At 44.8% G+C, this 21,606-nt stretch overlaps 1 protein-coding gene and 1 pseudogene across 6 annotated transcripts in view; one reads left to right on the top strand and one right to left on the bottom strand.

Annotated features, from left to right (window-relative positions):
* Positions 1 to 9,759: 9,759 nt before the first annotated feature.
* The window catches only part of TFDP2 (transcription factor Dp-2), a 162,405-nt gene continuing 150,558 nt past the window's right edge, over positions 9,760 to 21,606 (bottom strand). For all 6 annotated transcript variants that reach the window (XM_054700763.1, XM_054700764.1, XM_054700765.1 and 3 more), the window contains 3 exons: positions 16,287 to 16,453; positions 10,097 to 10,202; positions 9,760 to 9,969 (listed from right to left, as the gene is read on the bottom strand). In XM_054700763.1, coding sequence (XP_054556738.1) covers positions 9,786 to 9,969; positions 10,097 to 10,202; positions 16,287 to 16,453 — 457 coding nt within the window. In that variant the 3' untranslated portion in view covers positions 9,760 to 9,785. The remainder of the gene's footprint in view (positions 9,970 to 10,096; positions 10,203 to 16,286; positions 16,454 to 21,606) is intronic.
* LOC119257709 (peptidyl-prolyl cis-trans isomerase D-like) lies at positions 13,616 to 15,352 on the top strand (annotated as a pseudogene).

Below are 21,606 nucleotides of genomic sequence, written 5' to 3'. Positions count from 1 at the left end.
GCAGTGGCTGGCTATAGCTTGATGATAGTGTTGAGACTTTAACTCCTGCACCATTAGGACGGCCCGCAGCCTCTGCAGCGCCGGTTCAATCCCCGGCCACCCGCGAGGGTCCTACATAGCGTGACAGACCTCTCCTGTCACGCCTGCTGCTCCCCTTAGCAGTGTGTTTCGTCAATCTGCCTGCTCTGGTCCCCGCTCTGGCTCTGGTGAATTCTCTCACCCTCCTGAGCTTCTGACTATACCCAGTGCTTGTATAAATAAATAAATAAATCTTTAAAAAAAAAAGATTTATTTATTTATGTATACAAGAGCCGGGGTACAGGCCAGAGGTGTGGGGCTTGAGAAGATTCGCCAGAGACAGAGTGGGGAGCAGAACAGGCAGACTGACTGAAATACACTGCTGAGGGGAGCAGCGGGAGAGTCGGGAGAGGTCTGCTTCGCCATGTGGGTTGCTCCCTGGCTGGCCGGGGATCGAACTCGTGCTGCAGAGGCTGTGGATTGCTTCATAGTGCGGTGCTTAACCCCTTGCGCCACCAGGGAGGCCCCCCTCATTTGTTTTCAATCCAACTTTCGAGGGGATACCAGGCTCCCATTTGAGTTTTGTTCTTGAAAATATTTTTTAACTGTATTTATTGAAATAAACATCAGTCATCCTTGTTCCCATTCCTGTTAACAGTGACTTATAGACCATTCTGAGGAAACTGTTCATCTTTCAGTGCTGGAGGGTAGGCTTGTGCCCTTCCCTGCCCACTGCTCTGTGGGCTAAAGAGTCTGTGTCTACCCCAGTAATCCCCAAAAAGCAGACAATACCTGGGTGTTTTTAAAATATATCCCAAAAAAGCACTTTTTATTACGCTCAGGTAAAAGAGCCAAGACAGGGCCTCCCCAGTGGTGCAGTGGGTTGAGCGCAGCACTGTGGAACTGTCCGCAGCCTCTGCAGGGTGGGTTCAATTCCCCGCCAGCCAGAGAGATACCTACACAGCACGGCAGACCTCTCCTGTCTTGCCCGCTGCTCCCCTCTCTGACTCTGGTGAATGTTTTCACCTTCCCACACCTCTGGCCTGTACCCCAGCTCTTGTATGAATAAAATAATTAAAAAATTTTTTTTTAAAAAAGAACCAATGCAAACCTTTGTTCGCTGGAGGTTTAAGAATAAGTCTACTTAGGGCCTCCTTGGTGGCACAGGGATTAAGTCCCCAGCCAGGGAGCTGACCCACATGGCTCAGCAGACCTCTCCTGCCTCGCCCTCTGCTCCCCTCAGCAGTGTATTTCAGTAGACGCGCCTGTTCTGCTCCCCACTCTGTCTCTGTTAAATCTCCCCCCAACACCTCTGGGCTACACCCCAGTTCTTATATGCATAAATAAATGAAAAATAAATCTTAAAAAAAAAGTCTACTTATTTATTAGCAGAAGCTGAAAAGAATCCCTGTGGAGATGGGACGCTTCAGGACAGTGCTTTTCATACTTCGGTGCACATTCTTCTAGAAACTTTTAATCATGTTTTGGCTTTTGGGGAGACAGGGCCAAAAGGTAGTAAAGAAAGAAAACAAATCTCCTGACCTTGACCTTAGTATGGTAGGTGCAAAGCAACTTAGGCCCCTGGAGCAAGGCAGGGGATAAAGTGAGCAGGCTGTGGCTGATGATAGTCATTTTGCCCCCACAGCAAAATGCCAGAAAGTGATTTGCATGCAAGTGAGAAAGTGGTTTTAAGACAAATTCTACTTTGCATTAAACGGGATTGGTTTCATCCACTCCCAGGCAGGCCTTTTATTATTATTATTTTTTTAAACGACAGTGCATTTTGTGCTCTCAGATTTCCTGAAATCAAGTTTCAGCAAGAAACCGGTGGGGCCTCTCAGGAAAAAGATGAGGCTGGCAAAGTGATCCCGGAGCTTCAGGCATTTAGCAACGGTCTGAGGTGAGAGCAGGAAAGAGCGGGGAGGGCTCGAGGGGTCTCCACGTGAGCGCAGTCAGAGGCGCTAACTCGAACAGCAGACAGACGGGAAGCAGCGTGGAATACACAGGTAGCGCGTCTTTCTGAAGGGCAGGGGCTGGAACTTCTGGGAGTGGAAACACTCCAGGTTGGGCTGTCTCGTGGAGGGTCTGGCTGAGGCTGCCTTCTCACCGGTGCGGTCACCTGAGCTGCCCAGGAGTTTGGGCTCTGCAGACACCCTCCCTGAGCAGCAAGCTGTCCCGTGGCCACCCCTCACCATGCTGCCCAGCGTTCCCCACATGGCCGCAAAGGCAAAACTGTCTATGGTCAAACGATCCTGTGGTTATTCCCACGGGTCCTTGGATACGTCAAACCAAACGGCACTACGCAGCAGAGCACAGAATCCAGGCTCGGGTGCACCCCTCCAGGAAATCCCTGGGAAAACAGTGGGCGCGGGTTCTCCCGATATTTCCACACCATCACTCACCTGGTGAACTCAAGTGAGCCTTTACAGGAAGATGTCTGACGTTAGCATTCGAGTGCGTGCCTCCCTCATCACTTCCTAATGTTTCTTCTTGACCTGGCTCCCGTTCTATGATCCCCGGATTGCTCTGAACCTTTCTGTACTGTGCCCACCACACACCGCACTTGGCTTGCTGGAACACAGGATTCTGAGCCATCAAGACTCCCGCCTCTCCTGAGCTAGGCAGAGTGAGCAGAAGATGCCAGGCGGCTCCCAGGGGCCAGATGACATGTGCGGGGGGCCTGGAGCAGGGCACCCTGGACTTATCACGTGTGTTCTCACCCTTCCGGCCTGGGGTAAAGGGAAGAAAGCACATTTCCTAAAAATTATATTCAGGGCAATCATTTCTGAGACTGTAGAGTCTAGATTAGTCTTCATGCTCTGATCTTTTAGAATGACCCTAAAAAAGGGCCTACCCAGTGGCGCAAGGAGCTGGAGCAGCACTATGAAGCTATCAGCAGCTCCTGTAGCACGGGTTTGATCCCTGGCTCGGGAGGTGGCCCACATGGCATGGCAGACCTCTCCTGTCTCCCCTGCTTCTTCCCTCAGCAGAGCATTTCAGTCAATTCTGTTCTGCTCCCCATTCTGTCTCTGGTGAGTCCTCTCAATCCCCATGCCACTGACCTGTACTCCAGTTCTTGTATGCATGGATAGGTGGATCTTTATAAACAAATAAATAAATAATAAAATGACCCTAAAAAGATGTAAAATCATAGGGTAAGAAAATCTCTTAAATATATGATTTCCCCCAATCCTCATCACAGGTGGGATAGGTGGTGGTCACGTTGGGGATCGCTGTGGGAACAGCACCAGTAAATAGTGAGATGCTAAAATGGCCCCTCCCAGAACTGGGGCGTGGAGGTGAGGCTTTGTACCCCCTCACTGCCTCTGCCACAAGGGGTGTGACCCTAGATGAGGAGCTCCCTTCTCAGGGCAATTTCTGGGGGCTCAGCTAGGGGGTGTCTCAGTTCTAAAGGAAGGGGGATGGGGCAGCACCCCACAATACCCAATAACCACCCCATCTGCTCCCTAATAATGAGGCCAGCATTATTTTAAATTATTTATTTTTTCTCTAGTACATCTCATTCGAATAAAGAACAGTGGATACATTTTTTCCTCAAGTACAGCTTACACTCATTTCAGATGCTTTTTCTTTCCTTCCTTTTAACCTTACATGATGATAGAGACGCACACTTTAATGGACAAAATCATCACTCAAGAGTTTATTAAAAATTCCCAGGCCCCACTCCCAGTGCTTCTGAGTAATGGGGTGGTGCCTAGAATGCAAAAATTTAAAACTCCCCCCATCAACTCTGATGCCTGACCCAACCTTGGCGCAACAATGCCTAGGACTTGTCTGCTATCTACTGGAAGCAATTTCAGAAAATCCAGGAATTAAGTATACAGAAATAGCTCTTCTATAAAATTTCCATATAAAAATAATGGTATTTATTTACAAAGTCTGAGATACTACAAAATAATACCTCACATTAGGTCAAGTACTTGAGTCTAACAGGCAAGTCTCTATCAGGCATTTGACATGTGGTGTTTGCGCTTCCCCTCCTGTTGTTTGAACAGCGTAAAGCAAGTGGCACCACCACTTTCCTTCATGCAAAAAAAAAAGAAAGAAACTAGATTTTCTGTGGGGAAAACCCACCATCATGTGATCAGAGAAGAGCGTCTCCAAATGAAAAGGTGAACTACTTACTAGTGATCTGGGCTCACAGCCTTTCCTCTTTCATCTAAAAGTCAAGTGTGGTGTAAACACTCCTGGAGGAGCTCACAGTTCTGAACCATGGTCCTCAGAGCTCAGGCCCTGAGCAGCCAGCGCTGTTGGCTGGTTGATGGTTCCATTTTCAGGACGCTGAAGGGCGAAGCGGCCACGGCACTCCCACAATGTCTTAGCAGAAAAGTGTGGGGGTCCTCAGAGAGCTTACAGTAGGAAAAAAAAAAATCTTTGACCCTAATTGTGAACACACAAACTCAGGCCACTTATTAGACAGTGCCTGGGATGTTGATGATGACAAATGAAAAAATGATTGAGTCTGAGGTGACAAGGTGATGGGTCTTGAGACCCAAGCACAATCTGGAAAAATCTCCTTGGCCAGAAACAAGCTAATGTGATCAAGGGGGCAGTGGTGATAACCTCTCAAGCCCTTAACCAGTGACCAATATGCGTGACAATCTTCACCCACAGATGAATGGGCGCTTCCGGTGGAGAGAGGCCCATGGGTGATACCATAGTTGCGCCTCAGCTAGTCACTGCTCGGAGACAGAGCACTGATGCCAGCCCGAAATCCACCTGGAAGACTGTGGAGAGGGCAGATTCCAGGATGCAATGTGGCTCTTACTAGAAGAAGGGATTTGGGGTTGTGCAGACGGCCACAGGCTGAGGGATACTGGGCAACGCAGTTCTCAGATTTTTCATGTCTAAACAGGTGTAGCGAAGATGTCCTCCCCGCTTCTGAGACCCTTGGGGAGGAGGGGAAGAGAGGGTGAGTCTTGCCCCTCCCTACATTTCAGCCACACAGAATTCCAGGGAGGGAGGCCAAAGTCCAACCTGCTGGAATAGAATGGGGCAAGGTAGTGCTGAATCTGACTGGGCTTTTTGCAAAGGCAAAGGCTCTATAAGAGAGATGAGATTTTACCGGGCCCGCGAGAACAGCTGCCCTGAATTCACCTAAGTGAATACACTTTCTCCTGTCTCAGCTGCTGCCAGATCACTTCCTGTCCTTTTCAGGGATTCCCAGGCAGAACTGCAGGGTCCACGTTTTGTGTCCCATACTTTTTCTTCCTCACAGTGAATGCAGATGTATGTGGGAAATCAGACCCCAAAGGTTAGCCACGCACAATAGCTCATGTGAAGTAGGTAGTTATGTAGGACCGAGTCCTCAGAAATGTTGTGATTTATGTGGGCATGTTAGCTTGAATTTTTTCTAAAGGTAAAATCTTAAGCAAATACCACTTTTCTTTTTGAGTAATAACGTTTGGCTTGAGTGGAAGTTAAACCAACTGACGGGACATCACATGACTGTATTAGAGGCACAGAGGCCCATTTCTGTGGGCCAAATGGCTGTGCAGGACACTGGCCTACCCTGTGGGTCCCCAATAAATACATGTTCATGATCATCAGGGCTAGGAACTATTGTTTTTGGGTGCATTTAAATGGGGAACTACTTGGGGGAATGGTCCTATAGCTCCAGGCCAGCCAGTCCAGAGGCAGATTACCTTTAATGTAGCTAATACACAAAATAGATCTTTAAGTATCTGACAACTTGTAAAACTAGAAAATTCTCCGTTCTGAATCACTATTCTATCATGTAGGTTTAACTGGAAGATAATGGAACTAATGGTGGAACTCATGGGTGAGAATCTTGGGTTATGGATACTTCTGCCAGCTAAATTTGGTTTTAAGTCTTAAATATTCCTTAACAGACTCTAAAATATGCCCACAATTGGAGGCGGGGGGTCGTCCCTGGAATTTAGTAGTGATCTCAAGAATGGAGCAGCATGATGAGGAAGGCACTGTGTGTCCTCGCTAACCTCTCATTAGGTTCTTGGCAACTGTGACTGTCACAGTGAACCCGCATAGAAAAAAGGCAAGACCCTGAATAACATGTTTCATTCGGCATGGACTGGGATGGGTTTTCCTTGTCAACATTACAAGCAAAACATGGAACAAAACCGAGGCATTCCAGGATGTGCTGCACAGAGACATCTGCCTTTCAATTGTCTGATTCAGGACTCTCGGCGAGGTCTTCCCTGGCCATCCCAGCCAAAGCAGCCTCCCCGCCAGCGTCCAACCTCTTATCCACGGCACTGATCAATCTGAATGTCTTCTGTCCTGTAGTCAAATACTTCCTGAAGGACGAAATCTTTACCTTTGCGGTCTTAAGGTCTACCTCCTCTACTTGTGGGGTAGGAACAGCTCCTCTTACTTCTTTGAAATGCCCGAGGGGAGGGAGCTAGAGGTATTTCAAGGGCCCTGGAGAAGCAGTGATTAAGCTCAACAGGTTTCTCTCTGAGTGTGGTTGCGGTAGCTCTCTGGGTGTGGTTGTGGTAGAAAGAGCTGCACTTCTCTGCCTTGCCTGAACCTCTCTCATGGACACTCCACCCGCTGTGTTCTGAGCGTCCCAGGGCTGCATTACCTCTACACTTGGAGCCGCTTCGCTGTCTCTACCACCCACATAGCCAAAAAAGCGGGTGGTTTAGTAAACAGCCACGTTACAGTTGCCTGCACGGCTGAACTGCCCCGTTCCTTTGTGAAATCTCTGAATGATCGAGAGGGGATGATGCCAGCACTATTTTTCAGATATGGCAGAGAATGGTTACATGTGTAAATTTTGCTATGGAGAGAAGTTATTTTAACTTGGCAAAATGGAAGAAATTACATTATGCTCCCACTTCATAAAGAATCAAATTGGAGGAAACAGAACACATGCTTATCACTTGTAATGCTCTGCAGGGACATGGGCATCGTGGAGGGGTGAGGAATCACTGTTAGCACCTTCTTTCCTGCCCCCCCCCAAGCTACTTTACAATCTTAAGGCACAATTTATATCATCCCCTGTCATGACGTGAAGATGAAGTGGATGACAGATTTGCAGTGAGGAAGGAAGCAGGGAAGACCAGGTAGATGTCTGGGTGCCCGAAACATTGCTAAGGAAATACCAGCAGGGCTACCCTTCCCACAGAAAGTCAAAGAGGGCAGCCTAGCGCCATTCTCACCTGTGCTAAACAGAGCAAGAATTTATTGACTGAAGGATACTATGCACTTGCACTTGCAAAGGTAACAGCAAAACTGACTCTCAAGGGAGAAACAAGGCCAGTCACCGCCCCATAGAGCAGAGTGAGCAGCACGCCCCAGGAAGCGTGCCTGTGTGTGTGCCACCCCTTGGGCTAGTCCTACAGGGAGCCTGGGCATCGACTGTAATTACAATCTCCTAACATTTTCTTCCTACTTTGATCTCTATATGGAATTGGGACTCAGTACTGAACTTCAGAAGCAGATAAATTAATCCAGGAGAGATACACAGAAGATGAACAAAACGGATTTTTCTAAACAGCTCGACCCAGTTGCCGGCTCAGGGAAGGCTTCATACGGGCAACACGTCCTGTTGACCACAGTGCGACTCCATCAGTCCTCAAGAGAAACCCTGCACATCACTGAGGAAAGGAAGCCACTTCCGGCAGACACCACACCCTAATGGCTGGGATGGCCAAGGACGGGGCACCAATAATGATAAGTCTTTGGTGGTTGTTTTTTAAAACCCATTATTTTCTCATTTTAAAGCATTATAGCAGCAGCGAGAGAGAGCAGAGAAGGGAGAGGTTCCCAAGAGCTCCTGCAAGGACCTGGCTAGTTGGCAGAGGAAAGCTTATGCATGTGCCTGTCTCGGCTACTGAAATGTATGTGGGGTCTGTAGTACAATATCTTGAAGACTAACAAACTGGATGTGGTCCTTGGCCTCTCCAGATCCCTGCTAGGTCCCATCAAGCACAGGGACCATAAAGGCTGGGCTAGTGAATGAGGAGCCTGTTAAAGGGCAGTGTGGGAGGAAACTCAGGCTCCCCTGACCGGACAACTGACAATTTTCCAGGCAGAAGGGGCTGCACGCTGGGGCCCACTGAGGCCCCTGCGGTTTCAGACTCCTCCCACCTGCCCGGACGAAGAGTGGTGGCCCAGAACTCAGCTGGCATTCTCGAGACTGCCGCCATCTCTCTGGCCCTGAACACTGGAGTCTGCATGATGACTTGCTTCTGATGGAATGAGTTTTCTCTCAAAGGAAGTTCAGGGTGTATGTCCTTGTGGACGAGTTTTTATGGTCTTAATACAAGTTTTAGGTTAGTCAAATCTTTCACCTCCAGCTCACATAAGCCCAGCAGTGGCAGGGCTTTTGAAAGGTCAGAAGCCACTTGCACTTCCCCCAGGGGATCAGAAAAGACTGGGTTGGGACCAGTGAGATGCAGAATCATTTAGGGGCAAATCTAATGATGCAAGTCAAAGATTTAGAGTGAATTTTCCATTATTCTGTGTTCCTTTTCAAGGTCTTAATGAGACATTAAGGCCGGGATTTGGCCAAGGGGGCAGATGTCTCCACATCCCTCTATCCAGAGGAGCAGTAAGTGCGAACACACCATGCAGTATTTCTAGTGGTGTCTTTGGCTATGAAATAACATACTGTATACCTAGGAATCCAACCATTGGGAGTGTTCAAGGTTTTTCGGTATTTCTGTGAAACACTATCAGGTTAGTTTGAAATGCAATTTACCCAAGAACAAACCCAATAAAGTCACTTTGATCAATGAAAATGTACAAAAGGTGACATGGACAGGAAAACATCACTGTTCATGTTCTTGGAATAGACTTTTAAGACAAAAGTAATGACATTTGGTTCATTTACACAAATTGCACACTGGGTAAAATAATACAATTGCCGCAGGGAATTGTAAGCAAGCAATTCAGTGATAGAAATTTCTTTGTTTTAAATGAAAAAGCTGTATGAAATGCATAGCTTTGATTAAAGCTATAGATATAATTTCCTTCTCTGTAACAAACTCCAGATTTAGAATGCTGGCAAAAGGCAGTGCTGGCAAAGTAATGCACATGGAGATGCTATTCTATTTTGGCTTCCAGAAGTAGCCCTAGAAAATCCTATGCACCAATGCATTGGCTAATGATGATAATTTGTTTTACTATAAATTATTCTAAACGTCACTTAAGTATTTAAGAATTAGCGCTCGCTCCTTTCTAGAAGCTGTCTAAGGCAGCTGATGCGTTAAGCACCTCAACTAGACTTTCAACTAGTTCAGCAGTTCAATCTGTGTTCCTTAGGCCACAGGGATTGCTGCCTACACCCCTCACTGTACAAACCCCCCTCCCCCCACTGGGAACTTTCCATGTTCATTTCTGCCTTGTCATTGGCAGCCCAGGCAAGGGAGAGGAACATGAGACATGATCAAGGCTGGTCACTGTGGCCATCTCAATTCTAAGGAGGGCTACACGGGCATGGGCCCCACAAGACTCCACCTCACCAAGATAAATGAGCTTCATTTGTGCTGCCAATTCTTCAGGGACTGTTCCCTCTACCCCTTCAGAAAACACACTTTGTTTGCAAGATGATCTATAGCTCTGTTGTCAGAGTTTTCGTTCACACTATGGTAACTTTCATCTCAGCCTTCCTGCAATTTGCTTTTTGTGTTTCCCTAGTTTTCACTGAACACACAGTGCAAACAACGGCAAAGACTGAAGCAATCATTTCAAAAACAAGAGCTCACACTAAAAACACACATGAGCATCAAATATTAACACATGGGGTTTCCCTGTCTTTATTCTGGGGAAGAGGAGTCCTCCTCGTCATCTTCCTCGTCATCGTCGTTGAAGGAACAGGGGGTCTCGCCGCGGGACTCGGAGCAGTGAGAGGCCGCACTGCTGGACTGGTGGCTGTTTGGGGCAAGGAACTGCCCGGTTGCTAAGGCCACTTCAGCATCCAAGCACAGCCCTTGGTTTACGCTAGCAAACAATTAAAAACACACAGGCTCATTAACATGACATGTTCAAAGTTTTGTAAAACAGGAATAGAACTCACCAGAGGCTCAGGCCGCCTGCTTTGCCTTTCTAGCTCTGAAGAGACACATACCTTGACTGGGACAAGGTGGCACCAGAGGTCAGGTCTAAATTTGAAACTGATTGTGTGGAGTTCAAAAGCAGCCCCTGATTTAACCAAGATGGTCCTGTGGAGATATCTGCAGCAACAAACAAAAACAGAAGATGTAGGAGCAGCAAGTTGTGTGTGTGTGTGCTGATGTCACCAGGCCAAGCCTGTTCTGAAGTACAGCGGGACCAGTCTCCTGCGCTGGAAAAACCCAGCTTTCCTCAGCTCAGGAAAAAATTTCTAGAACCCAAGAGCCTGAAAAAATACAGGAGGGCGGACTACAGGAGAAAACAATTCAAATAAAACAATCTTTTTTTTTTTTTTCAGAGCTAAGGCCTGGAGAGGGCAGCTTCCTGGGTACTGTGACGGATGGACAACACTGTGTCCTTGCCACAAAAGACTCTGACTGCAGTGGGAGCAGCCTGGCTCAGAAGAGCAAATCAGAAATATCTTAGGTAAGGATGACAGACATACTTCTGTCAAACTCCCACTGCACCATCTTTTTAAATGTTCCCTCGTGAACTCAGTGCTGTTCCTCATCAAAAATCTATTATTTCCCCCCTTCAGCTCCCCAAAAAGACTTTGGGCCAGATATGGTCAGGGGGTATTTGCTGGAGGTTAAGGGTAGAAAATTTGGGATGGAGGTGTCACAAAACCAGAAACTGGAGGTGGGGGTAGAAATGATTAACATCCTCATTAAACCAGCTATAGAGATGAAAATTTCTCAAGCTCAGCCTGGAAATGGGGATATCGACCTGCCAGTCATTACAAAGGACAGCCAGCAAAAACACCCATGGGGTGGACCAGAGATGGGGATATGTAGATTGAGGGCTATTATAGAGAATCCCCAGTCCTTACAAATCAACCTAGTCCCACCCTAAAAGTGATTAATTTAACAATAGATAACAATTTCACAAAGGAATGAACCCCTCCCCAAAAGAAAAACTCTTTATATCAGCATAATTTCTGCACTGGCAAAATGCAGCTTGCCTACTAGCCTGTCAGTCTGTGGACTATGCAGGTACCTCTTTTTCCCTTCTCCTTTTCCTAACAGACCTGTCCTTTTTTTTTTTTTTTTTGTTTATTTATTTGTTTGTTTGTTTATACATGCACTGGGTACAGTCAGAAGCACGGGAGGGTGAGAGAATTCACCAGAGCCAGAGCGGGGAGCAGAGCAGGCAGAAGGACCGAAAGACACTGCTGAGGGGAGCAGCGGGTGGCAGGAGAGGTCTGCGCGCCATGTGGGACCCTCCTCCGGGGGCTGGGGAGCAGCCGGGGATCGAACCGGCGCCACAGAGGCTGCGGGCAGCTTCGCAACCCAGCGTTCAACCGCTGCGCCACCGGGGAGGCCCAACAGACCTGTCCTTTAAAAATTAAAACAAACAGGCAAAAACAACAACAACAACAACAAAAAAAAAAACCCCAAAAACCAAACAAACGCAAAACACTTATTCTTTTTCTTGGCATCTGCTGAACATCTAAGCCCTAAATGTTACTGAATGAATATATATAGTCTCTTTCAACGGTGAATTTACAAAGTAGGTGGCAGCCATTGTAGATTAGAAATAATTCCTACAAAAAATTTCTTTCACTTACAGACTGAATATATGCTTAGAAAGTGGAATTTGCCAAAATGATTCATAATAATAGAGCTGTTACTCTATTTAATCAAAAAGTTTTACAATTATTGTGCAAAGAAATGACACTTTTTGAGACTGAATCTACTATCTTGGCAGTATATTATAGAAGAGGCTTCACATCCAGAAAAATATAAACTAAATGACTACAATAGCTTTAAAATGGCCTTAAAACCCTTTTCTTCAAGGATAACTAAGGCAGCAATTCCAAGAGACTGTTTTAAGAACAAGTCTGTACAAGATGAAATTAAAGTCAGAATCCTTTCCTGAATATTAATTCGTATATATTGAAACTTCCTGTGAGAATGTTAGCAGGAGATTGAGGGGCTCCCCGGAACCTTCAACCTTGCATGCTCTAAAGAGGTTCTACCATCTACACACAAAGACAAAACATACTCTCGGTGTACAAGATCAAAAAAGAACTTTAATATAACTAGTGTGCAATAGAGAGAAGAGAAAGAATATAGTTAAGTGTTCCAATGAAGCACCCAAAGTTACCCATCCCCTCATGGATTTGCCCAACCAAACAGGGTTTGCTCAAAGCAGGGCCGCTAAGTCTAAGGCACCTTCTGGCGGGGGCCCCACAGGAATGGGCCAGAAGAGGACAGGGAAGTCTGCAGGGAAAGGAGCAAAAGACAAAGGTTGCCATTGTAAGCCTCCCCAAGGGTCTCTCACCCATGTCTCTGTCTCTTGGAAGCATCTCCTTCCATGTCCCCCAAATTCCTGGTACAAATCTGAGGCCTCGAAGCAAGTGCAGCTTCTTCACTTGTCTCTGCTACACATGCTTCCTCTTAGTCTCATCTCTTTCCAGCTTCCTCTCACCACTCAGCTCCACCCTTCCTTAGGTGGGGCAGGACCTGGAAACTCCCCTTTCTGTGGGGATTGCACTATTAGAAGCACATTGCTACTTACTTGTTTGAGAAACTAGCACATTCAATTTCCTTTTTACAAAGGCTCTGAAAAGCTTACATTTCTCTTACATGTGCACAGATTCCAAAGTGGTTCTCACACTCGAACTCAAAAGCCGTTCCCTTTGTACACTTAAGGGAACACATTCCTTTTTCTGAACCCACCAGAAACTCTATACTGCCGTCTGCAACTCAGGTCACAAAGATCAAAACCACAGAGCCTGCCCAATCACCTGAGCCTTTTCAGTGAGCATAAACTCACAAAATTCTGGTAATTTATTCAGTAAGGCCATTTTATTCACACCCTGCTGGACTGTCAATATGACAGGCTGCTAATAAAATAGGAGGTCTTGCTCTGGGAGAGGTGGGGAGAGCAGAAATGGGGCTGTGAAGGGGCTGTGGCTGAAGGGCAAGAAGAGGTCGTCAGGCTAGTAGGAGGGAAATGCTGTCAACTTAAGAAATAAATCCAACAGAAGCCAGCAAACCTTAACTGACAGACTCTTGTGTTGTGACCCAGGAGCCGAAACCATGTAACAATATAAAAAACGACTTCTTTGCTTATATTTGACTTAACAGGGCTTAGAACTAATACTAAAATGCCTGTGAAAAGTGCTGTGAAATTCTAGATGCAAGTGTTTATAAAATAAGCAGACCAGCAAAAGCATTATATGTGCAGAATAAACAATAGTTTCAGAAATTAGGAAAACCATAAAGATTTCTGAGAAGTGTTTTTGTTCTCAAGTATACTCCGTATCCTCTTTATCACTCATAATAAAAAGACAACCCAATTTAAAATGGGTGAAATGGGCCTCCCTGGTGGTGCAGGGGTTAAAGACACAGCACTATCAAGCTATCTGCCAGCAAGTGAGTTCGAGCCCCACCCACACAGCGCAGCAGACCTCCCCTGTCTCTCGCCCATATACAGGTGCCAAGGTGCCCGAGTCCGCTTCCAAGTCCAAATGTTATCACCATCCCCCTAGACTAAGCCCGCTAACCCCAGTAATCCCCAAGTTTTCTTTCACCTAGACATTGGAGGGGAGCAAGTTGGCTGAACTGTCTTAGAACTGTTTGAAGATACTGCACCCAAAACGGCATAAAGTTTTTATTCATTATGTATTGGAGAAAAGGCACTGGACTCATCACTGGGAAACCCCCCACTTCAAGAAATGCCCTTTCCATCAACTTATTAAGAAATTTATGACATAGGATGGAGGCTTTTCAAATCAGAAAGGGACAAGTGGAGTAAGTACTGATGGTGAAAAATTTGAAGCTGAACATTTCTACTATAAGCATGATGAGAAGGGTTTGTTGAGCATGGCAAATGTGGCTGGTAATACAAAAGGTTCCCCACAGTTCCAAGTCCTCATTTATATGGGAAACACTGTGTTTGGTCAAATAATTAAAGGAATAGGTGTGGCAGGAATAGTAGAAAATACAGAAATAATATGTAAAAACCTGCAAATTATGTATTAATGCAGAATGCAGAAAACTGAAATGAAGGTGATGACTGAGGAGTATGCCCCAAAGAAAGTTCTGGTGACAATCATCCAGATTTCTCTGAGTATGCACATACAGGTCTAAAAGATAGAGATAAAATATCTAACAAAAGCAAAAGACTTTAAAAAACATTGGAATGGGCCTCCCCTGGTGGCGCAGGTGGTTGAGCACAGCACTGTGAAGCTGTCCGCAGTCTCTGCAGCGCCGGTTCGATCCCGGCCGGCTGGTGAGATCCCACATGGTGCAGCAGACTTCTCCTGACTTGCCCACTGCTCCCCTCAGCAGTGTATTTCATCAGTCTACCTGTTCTGTTCCCTGCTCTGTCCCTGGTGAATTCTCTCACTGTCCTACACATCTGGCCTGCATCCTGGTTCTCGTATAAATCAATCAATCAATCTTAAAAAAAAAAAAAAAAAAAAAACCAAATAAATAAAAACATTGGAAATACTTTTTGAAAATCCCAGAACTGGGAGATGGCCATTAAAAAAAACCACAAATAGGTGAAAGGTTCAAAAGCTGTTAGTGAGAAAACAGAGATCCAAGGCCTCCCCGGTGGCGCAGTGGTTGAGTGCTGGGTTGCGAAGCTGCCCACAGCCTATGCAGAGCCGGTTTGATCCCCGGCTGCTCCCCGGCCACCAGAGGAGGGTCCCACATGGCGCGAAGACTTCTGCTGCCCGCTGCTCCCCTCAGCAGTGTGCTTCGTCAGTCTGCCTGCTCTGCTCCCCGCTCTGGCTCTGGTGAATTCTCTCACCCTTCCGTGCTTCTGACTGTACCCAGTGCTTGTATGTATGTATGTATGTATAAATAAGTAAATAAATGAATGAATAAATAAATAAATCTTTAAAAAACAAAACAAACAAACAAACAAACAAAAAACAGAGATCCAGGCTGCAGCTTGTAGCTTTAAGCTGTGTACTGAATACTGATGTTTGGAAACTGAAGATGTCAAATTGGCAGAAGCAACAGACAGTTGTTTGGAGGCTCTTGAAATAGAACCATCAAATATCAAAGCATTGTACCAGCGAGTTTAAGGATAGCAAGGATTAAAAGAAAAGGAAAATGCACTGACTGACCTTAAGAAAACTCTGGAGATAACACTAGAACATAAGTTTATCCAGGTGGAATTGCTTAAAGTCAAACAAAAGATAAAGGCATAAAAAACTAAAAAGGAGGTGGCATGTGCAAAAATGTTTGCTTAATAAGGAATTCAGTCTGTTTAAATGTATATATTGATTATACACAGTAAGAAAACTTGTTTGCCTATTGTATATGACCCCTAGTGTATTCACACTTCAGTCCTCATTTACAGTTTAGGAATACTGATAATGGTTCACTCCATAAAACTGTTATAAAATCCAGTGAAGTTGCACCATTCATAGCTGTTCAGTCTATTTTTAAACTCCAAGCAAACATCCTATTAAATAAACAGATGAAATTTAAAAAAAAGGAAATATACAAATGGCCAAAAAAGATACTCAATATCATGTCGTTAGGAAAATGCAAATCAGAACTACAGTGAGGTACCATTTCATATTCACTAGGATAGATAAGGTTTTAACAAAAAAGATGGGAAAGAACAGTGTTGAGAGGGATGAGGCCAGCAGGACTGCAGAATGGCAGAACCACTTTAGAAAGTCGTTTTTTTTTTTTTTTTAAAGTCGTTTAGCAGGTCCTTAAAATGTTAAATAGAGTTATCATATGATCCACAGCCCCATTCCTAGGGATGTACCCAGCAGAACTAAAGACTTATGTTTACACAAAACCGTGTACAAGAATAATTAATTACAGCAGCTTGATTCATAATAACCAAGAAATGGAAACAATCCAAATATCTGCCAACTGATGAATGGATAAACAAAATTTGGTATCTCCATAAAATGGCAATAAAAAAAAAGGAATGAAGTACTGAAACAAATCACAAACGAACAAGGCTTGAAAACACCAAGTTAGTCCCAAACAGAAAAGCAAGTGAATGAGGGAAAATTTAAGAACGTGGTTACATTTAGAGAAGTAGGGAGGGCAGAGTCCAGGGTGGGCAGACAGCCAACTTCAACAAATTTTCTGTGAGAAAGACCTTAACCAGGTAGGATTTGACATTTAACCGGACAACCTGTGAATGTTTAGTTAACATACCTGTGATATAACCCTGCAAAGCCTTTGGCACCAGTGACTTCGCCAGCCTCAGGTCCTCTAAAGAGCATTTGCCAGACTCCAGGCCAAAGGACATTCCCATTCTCTTCAGAACTTCTATGTCATCATGGATCTCAAAGGTGTTGTCAAAATTAAAAAGATACTCAAACCTGCACAGAAACAAAGGTAGTGAGGGTTTTCGGTGGTATTGGGGAGGCCCGAATTGTTTTGTACTTTTGTACATTACATAAAAGAGTGAGGGCCCAAATTCAGCTCTGGTAACAGAAACTGTTACCAATGAAAGCAGTGAGTCACTCTGCTGTGTCCAGGGGGAATTAGATCTCAGAACCCTACTGTCACAGTAGAAACAATTTTCCTATGACACACAATAGTTCATAAAATTTACCCCTTGTTAAGCTGTTTCAAACTGGAGACAGAAATTTTGGTCTAAAGTCAACAGTTTTCAAAATTGTCTACAATTCTGTCAAAAAAGAATAGTATATACAGGCCTCCCTGATGGTGCAAAGGGTTAAGTCTCAGCACTATCAATCTATCAGCAGCCATTGTAGCATTGCAGAAGAGGTAGAGAGAGCCAGATTCTGGAGGAGGTGACAGTGAGCAGCTAAACTCTAAGGGTGGTGCACCTAGTAAATATGGCACCACAAGCCCAAGGATTCCTGGTCTAGTGCCCAGGCCAGGGCACTTACCCACATATGGCTCAGCAGATCTCTCCTGTCTCTCCCGCCGCTCCCCTTAGCAGTATATTTCAGTAGATCTGCCTGTTCTGCTCCCCACTCGGGTGAGTCCTCTCACCCTCACCCCCCCACACCTCTGGCCTACACCCCAGTGCTTGTATGCATAAATAAATGAACAATAAATCTTAAAAAAAAAAAAAAAGAATAGTATATAAAGAAAGTCTTTTCAGCTCAGTATGTAACATCCTACTATGAGGTGGTCTTATTAGGTTTGAGTAAACATTCTGGATGCTTCCTTCATTTTCATGGCTCAAAGGTCAAGTACAGCATACCTAAGATAAGTAACAAATGGAAGATTTCTCACAAACTAACCAATGCCCAGATACTGCCTTGAAGACATTTCATTCCTTAGGCCCTCAAGTAAATTTCTACATATTCTTGAAAAATAACAAATCAGGATGCCCAGAGCACCTTTTTGATGAAAGGTAAAGTAAATATAGGAAGAGAAGAGCCTTCTGACTCATATTCTGGCTTCTGGGCTTCAGTCCCACGGGTGGAGCACAGATGAGTGTTCTGGGACAATGGTGAGTTTGTGTTGTCATGAAGTACTCACAACCTTAAGGATTCAGTAAATATTGACTTTTATTGAGGAAAAGTCAATGTCAAATGGTACTTACGAAGAGTCATTGTGTTTTTTAGGCAAGTCAATTAGGCAAACCTGTCATGAAAAAGGATTAATAGTTCCCAGCAAAAAAGAAGAGCCATTTCTCTGGACCACCCACGAACATTCCAGAGAAGAGGTAGAGAGAGCCAGATTCTGGAGGAGGTGGCTGTGAGCTCTAAGGGTGGTACACCTAGTAAATATGGCACCACAAGCCCAAGCATTCCCTGGTCTTAGGAGAATGTGCTAGGCTAGAGGTCTTAGGAGAATGTGCTAGGCTAGAGCCTTTCTATGAGGAAAGGCTGGGAAACGCTACCAGTTTTTACAAAGACTGTAGTACACAGGGCTGCAGTGAAACTGGGGCTCCTCCTCCTCATACCAGCACTGTTCACAGAGCCCTGGATGGCATTATGGGTATTGGTGAAGTCAAATTCCAGATTGAATCTGGGGTCATGTAGATTGTTTGTCTGGTGGGGCCCATCAGCATCTGCTAGAGCTAGATGGCTTTTTTTTTTTTAAAGATTTATTTTTATTTATTTATGCAAAGAAGAACTGGGGTGTAGGCCAGAGTGAGAGTGAGAGAATTCACCAGAGACAGAGTGGGGAGCAGAACAGGCAGACTGACTGAAATACACTGCTGAGGGGAGCAGCGGGCGAGACAGGAGAGGTCTGCCGAACCTTGTGGGTTACTTCCCTGGCAGGGATTGAAATCAGGCTGCAGTGGCAGTAGCGTGATAGTACTGAGACTTAACCCTTGTGATACCAGGGAGGCCCCCCAACGGCATCCTTGCAGGCAAGGGTATCAGCTTGCAGTGGCCCACTGGCCATGAACTGCACCACTTGCTGATAGAAGAATGTTCTTCATGCTCTTAATAAAACCTCTGACAATCTTCTTTTCTCCATTGAAGCTCTTTTATTTGTATAATAAGGGAGTTATTGCTCAGAATCTGCTAATGAATAGCAATGACTTGAGATTTGATTATTGTACTAGATCCTTTCTTATATTTTATGTCTGCTCCAATTCTCCAACAGATTTTTTGTCTCCTTAGGGTCAGAGCCCATGGCTCCTACTTTTGCCTTTACAGCACCAGGCACAGGACTGTGTCATCTGTCTTCGTAAGTGGCCCTAGGCACATGGGACATAAGTTCACTCCAGATTCTAGGCTATGCAGAGTCCCAGTCCAGCTGGAATTTGGGTACAGATTTACCTGACCTCTGTGAGAATAAATTTTTTTATGCTAGATCCCAGATCAGGGCAAAAATTACAGTATAAAGCAAAATGCCACATTTCAATAATCTGACGTATATGAATCTGAATCAAGTGACATTAACAGAGTTTTCAGAAAAGGAAAAAAAAAATCTGGACTGCCTGTCACATGGATGATTGATTCTAGGGATAAATTAAAAGCAGATGAGCTTATACAGTTAATTCTCATTGTGGGAAAGCCTCCTGGCTATGTAAGGGGGAAACATTGCATCACGGAAATAACTGAAAGACAAGGCTTTAGGACCTTGAATAACAAGCTTGTACAAGTAGCTCAGAGTCTTCCCTTACCACTCAGGGCAGGGCAGGGCCGGGCAAGGGCGTGAGTCAGGAACCACCCACAGATGGGAGCCCAGCCTCAGGCAACCAAACCCCTAATTCCCTTAGGCCAGTGGGCTCCATGTTTCCCTGTTCTTTGTAGACTTAGATGACTAACTGGAGATCATTTAATAATGTTCCACAAAACAAGAGATTCACTAGAGAGAATAACTGGAAATCTCAGTTTTATGAGAATATGGGAACATTTCTTTTAGACAGGTTTTTGCAAAGAATTTGCAAGTCTGATATTAATAAAAAATATCTACCATTTACTAACCACAGGGCTGGATTCTTTATGAATTTATCTGACTTTTATAAACTAGCAATTTAAATACTATAATTCTTACTTTTTTAAAAAAGATTTATTTATTTATACATACAAGAACTGGGGTACAGGCAAGAGGTGTGGGGGGTAAGAGGATTCACCAGAGACAGAGTGGGGAACAGAACAGGCAGACTGACTGAAACACACTGCTGAGCGGAGCAGTGGGTGAGTCAGGAGAGATCTGCTGCTCCATGTGGGTAGCTCCCTGACCGGGGATTGAACTCGTGCTGCAGTGGCTGCGGATAGCTTCATAGGTTGCATCTTAACCCCAGTGCCATAAAAGTAATACTTTTATGGAGGAAGAAATGAGATCTCAGAGAGGTTATAAAACAAGAGGAAAGACTGGAAAATGCAGCTTCCCACTTCACATATCCTGATCGCTACTATTGCCAATTGTGTCTAGAGTCTAAACTATAACATGCTTTTGAAACCTCTGTGATTGTTTTTCTTTTCTTTTCTTTTCTTTCCTGGTCCTTTCTTACTGAAGTGACCCAGAATCTGTGTATTCGAGCAAGACAGTGGAAACACTACTTAAAGAGCAGAGTGGAAGAAGGAAAAGCCCAGGGCATGAGAACAGGAGCTCTGGTCTTCCTAGGGCAGCTGTGGGATATGCCAAGGGGACTGATGGCATTTACTAAACACTTGCTAGCTTTCAAAAACATCCAATATGGACTATAAATCACAGGCTGAACCCTGTATAGCAGTTAGCATTTATAAAGTGCTTTTCTTGAGTCAGATCCTTTATAGGTATTATCAGTTTTAAGCTTTTAAGATGGCTTAGGAGGGCCTCCCCTGGTGGTGCAGCGGTTGAGCGCTGGGCTGCGAGGCTGCCCGCAGCCTCTGCAGCTCCGGTTCGTTCCCCGGCCGCCATCGAGGGTCCCACAAAAAAAAAAAAAAAAAAAAAAAAGATGGCTTAGGAGGTGGCGGAGGCCCTGGCATGATCCTCATTTGTCCTTCAGAGAACAGCTCTGGAGCAGTCAAACAGGCCAATATAAACCACACTAGTCTACCTCACTCTGCATCTTACATCCTAACTCGCTTAAAATACTGGTCATAGTCTGATATAAACCATTTTCATGAAGGGTAGAATAAATCACAAATTAATTCTGTATTTTGAAAACTTGTTTTTCATTAGCTATGATGAATGTTACCAACAATCTTAGTTAAAATGTAGAAATGTTTTTGAGAATGGAAATTACGGAAAACCATATGAATGTTCCTTGAAAGACTGAAAATAGGGCCTCCCTGGTGGCATAAGCAGTTGAGCACCGCACTGTGAAGCTGTCCACAGCCTCTGCAGCACGGGTTTGATCCCGGCCAGCCGGCCAGTGAGGATCCCACATGGCGCGGCAGACCTCTCCTGTCTTGCCTGCTGCTCCCCTCAGCAGTGTATTTCATCAGTCTGCCTGTTCTGTTCCCTGCTCTGGCGAATCCTCTTACCCTCCCGCACATCTGGACTGTATCCCGGTTCTTGTATAAATAAAAATAAATCTAAAAAAAAAAAAGAAAGACTGAAAAATAGAGCTACCATCTAACCCAGCAATCCCACTTCTGGGTAGACAGCTGAAGGAAGTGCATTATCTCAAAAAGGCGTCTGCATCTCAAAAGGTGGTAGAAGCACCAGTGATAGAGCAAAGAGTGGAAAAAACACAGGAAGGTGAACTCCTATGTTCCTGCAGCATTATTTACAATATTCTAGAAATGAAAACAACCTAAGTATCCACTGACTGATGAATGAAGAAAATGTGGTATACATGTATGGATACACACACTCTATTTCCTAAATGCATCATTTAACAATGGGGAGATATTTTGAGAAATGTGTAATTAGGCGATTTCATCACGCAAACATCACAGCGCTAGTAGAAAATTCAACTTTGTAGTTGGGTCCAGCCTTTTCTTTCAGAGTCACAAATAAACATTTTGATATGGTTATGATCATCATGGTGGTGAGAGGAATAGACTACTGTGTCTGGTCTTCATTCCAGCACACTGAAAGATTCTGCAGGTCTGATATAGGTCCTCCTCACTGCTGTCAATGAAGCAAAACCTTTTAACAG

This window comes from Talpa occidentalis, unplaced genomic scaffold (assembly GCF_014898055.3).
Source record: "Talpa occidentalis isolate TD23 unplaced genomic scaffold, MPIMG_talOcc4v2.1 talOcc4.4, whole genome shotgun sequence".
NCBI classification, from domain to species: domain Eukaryota; kingdom Metazoa; phylum Chordata; class Mammalia; order Eulipotyphla; family Talpidae; genus Talpa; species Talpa occidentalis.
The sequence above is the reverse complement of the archived record's forward strand: the minus strand, read 5'-3'. Positions and strand labels throughout refer to the sequence as shown.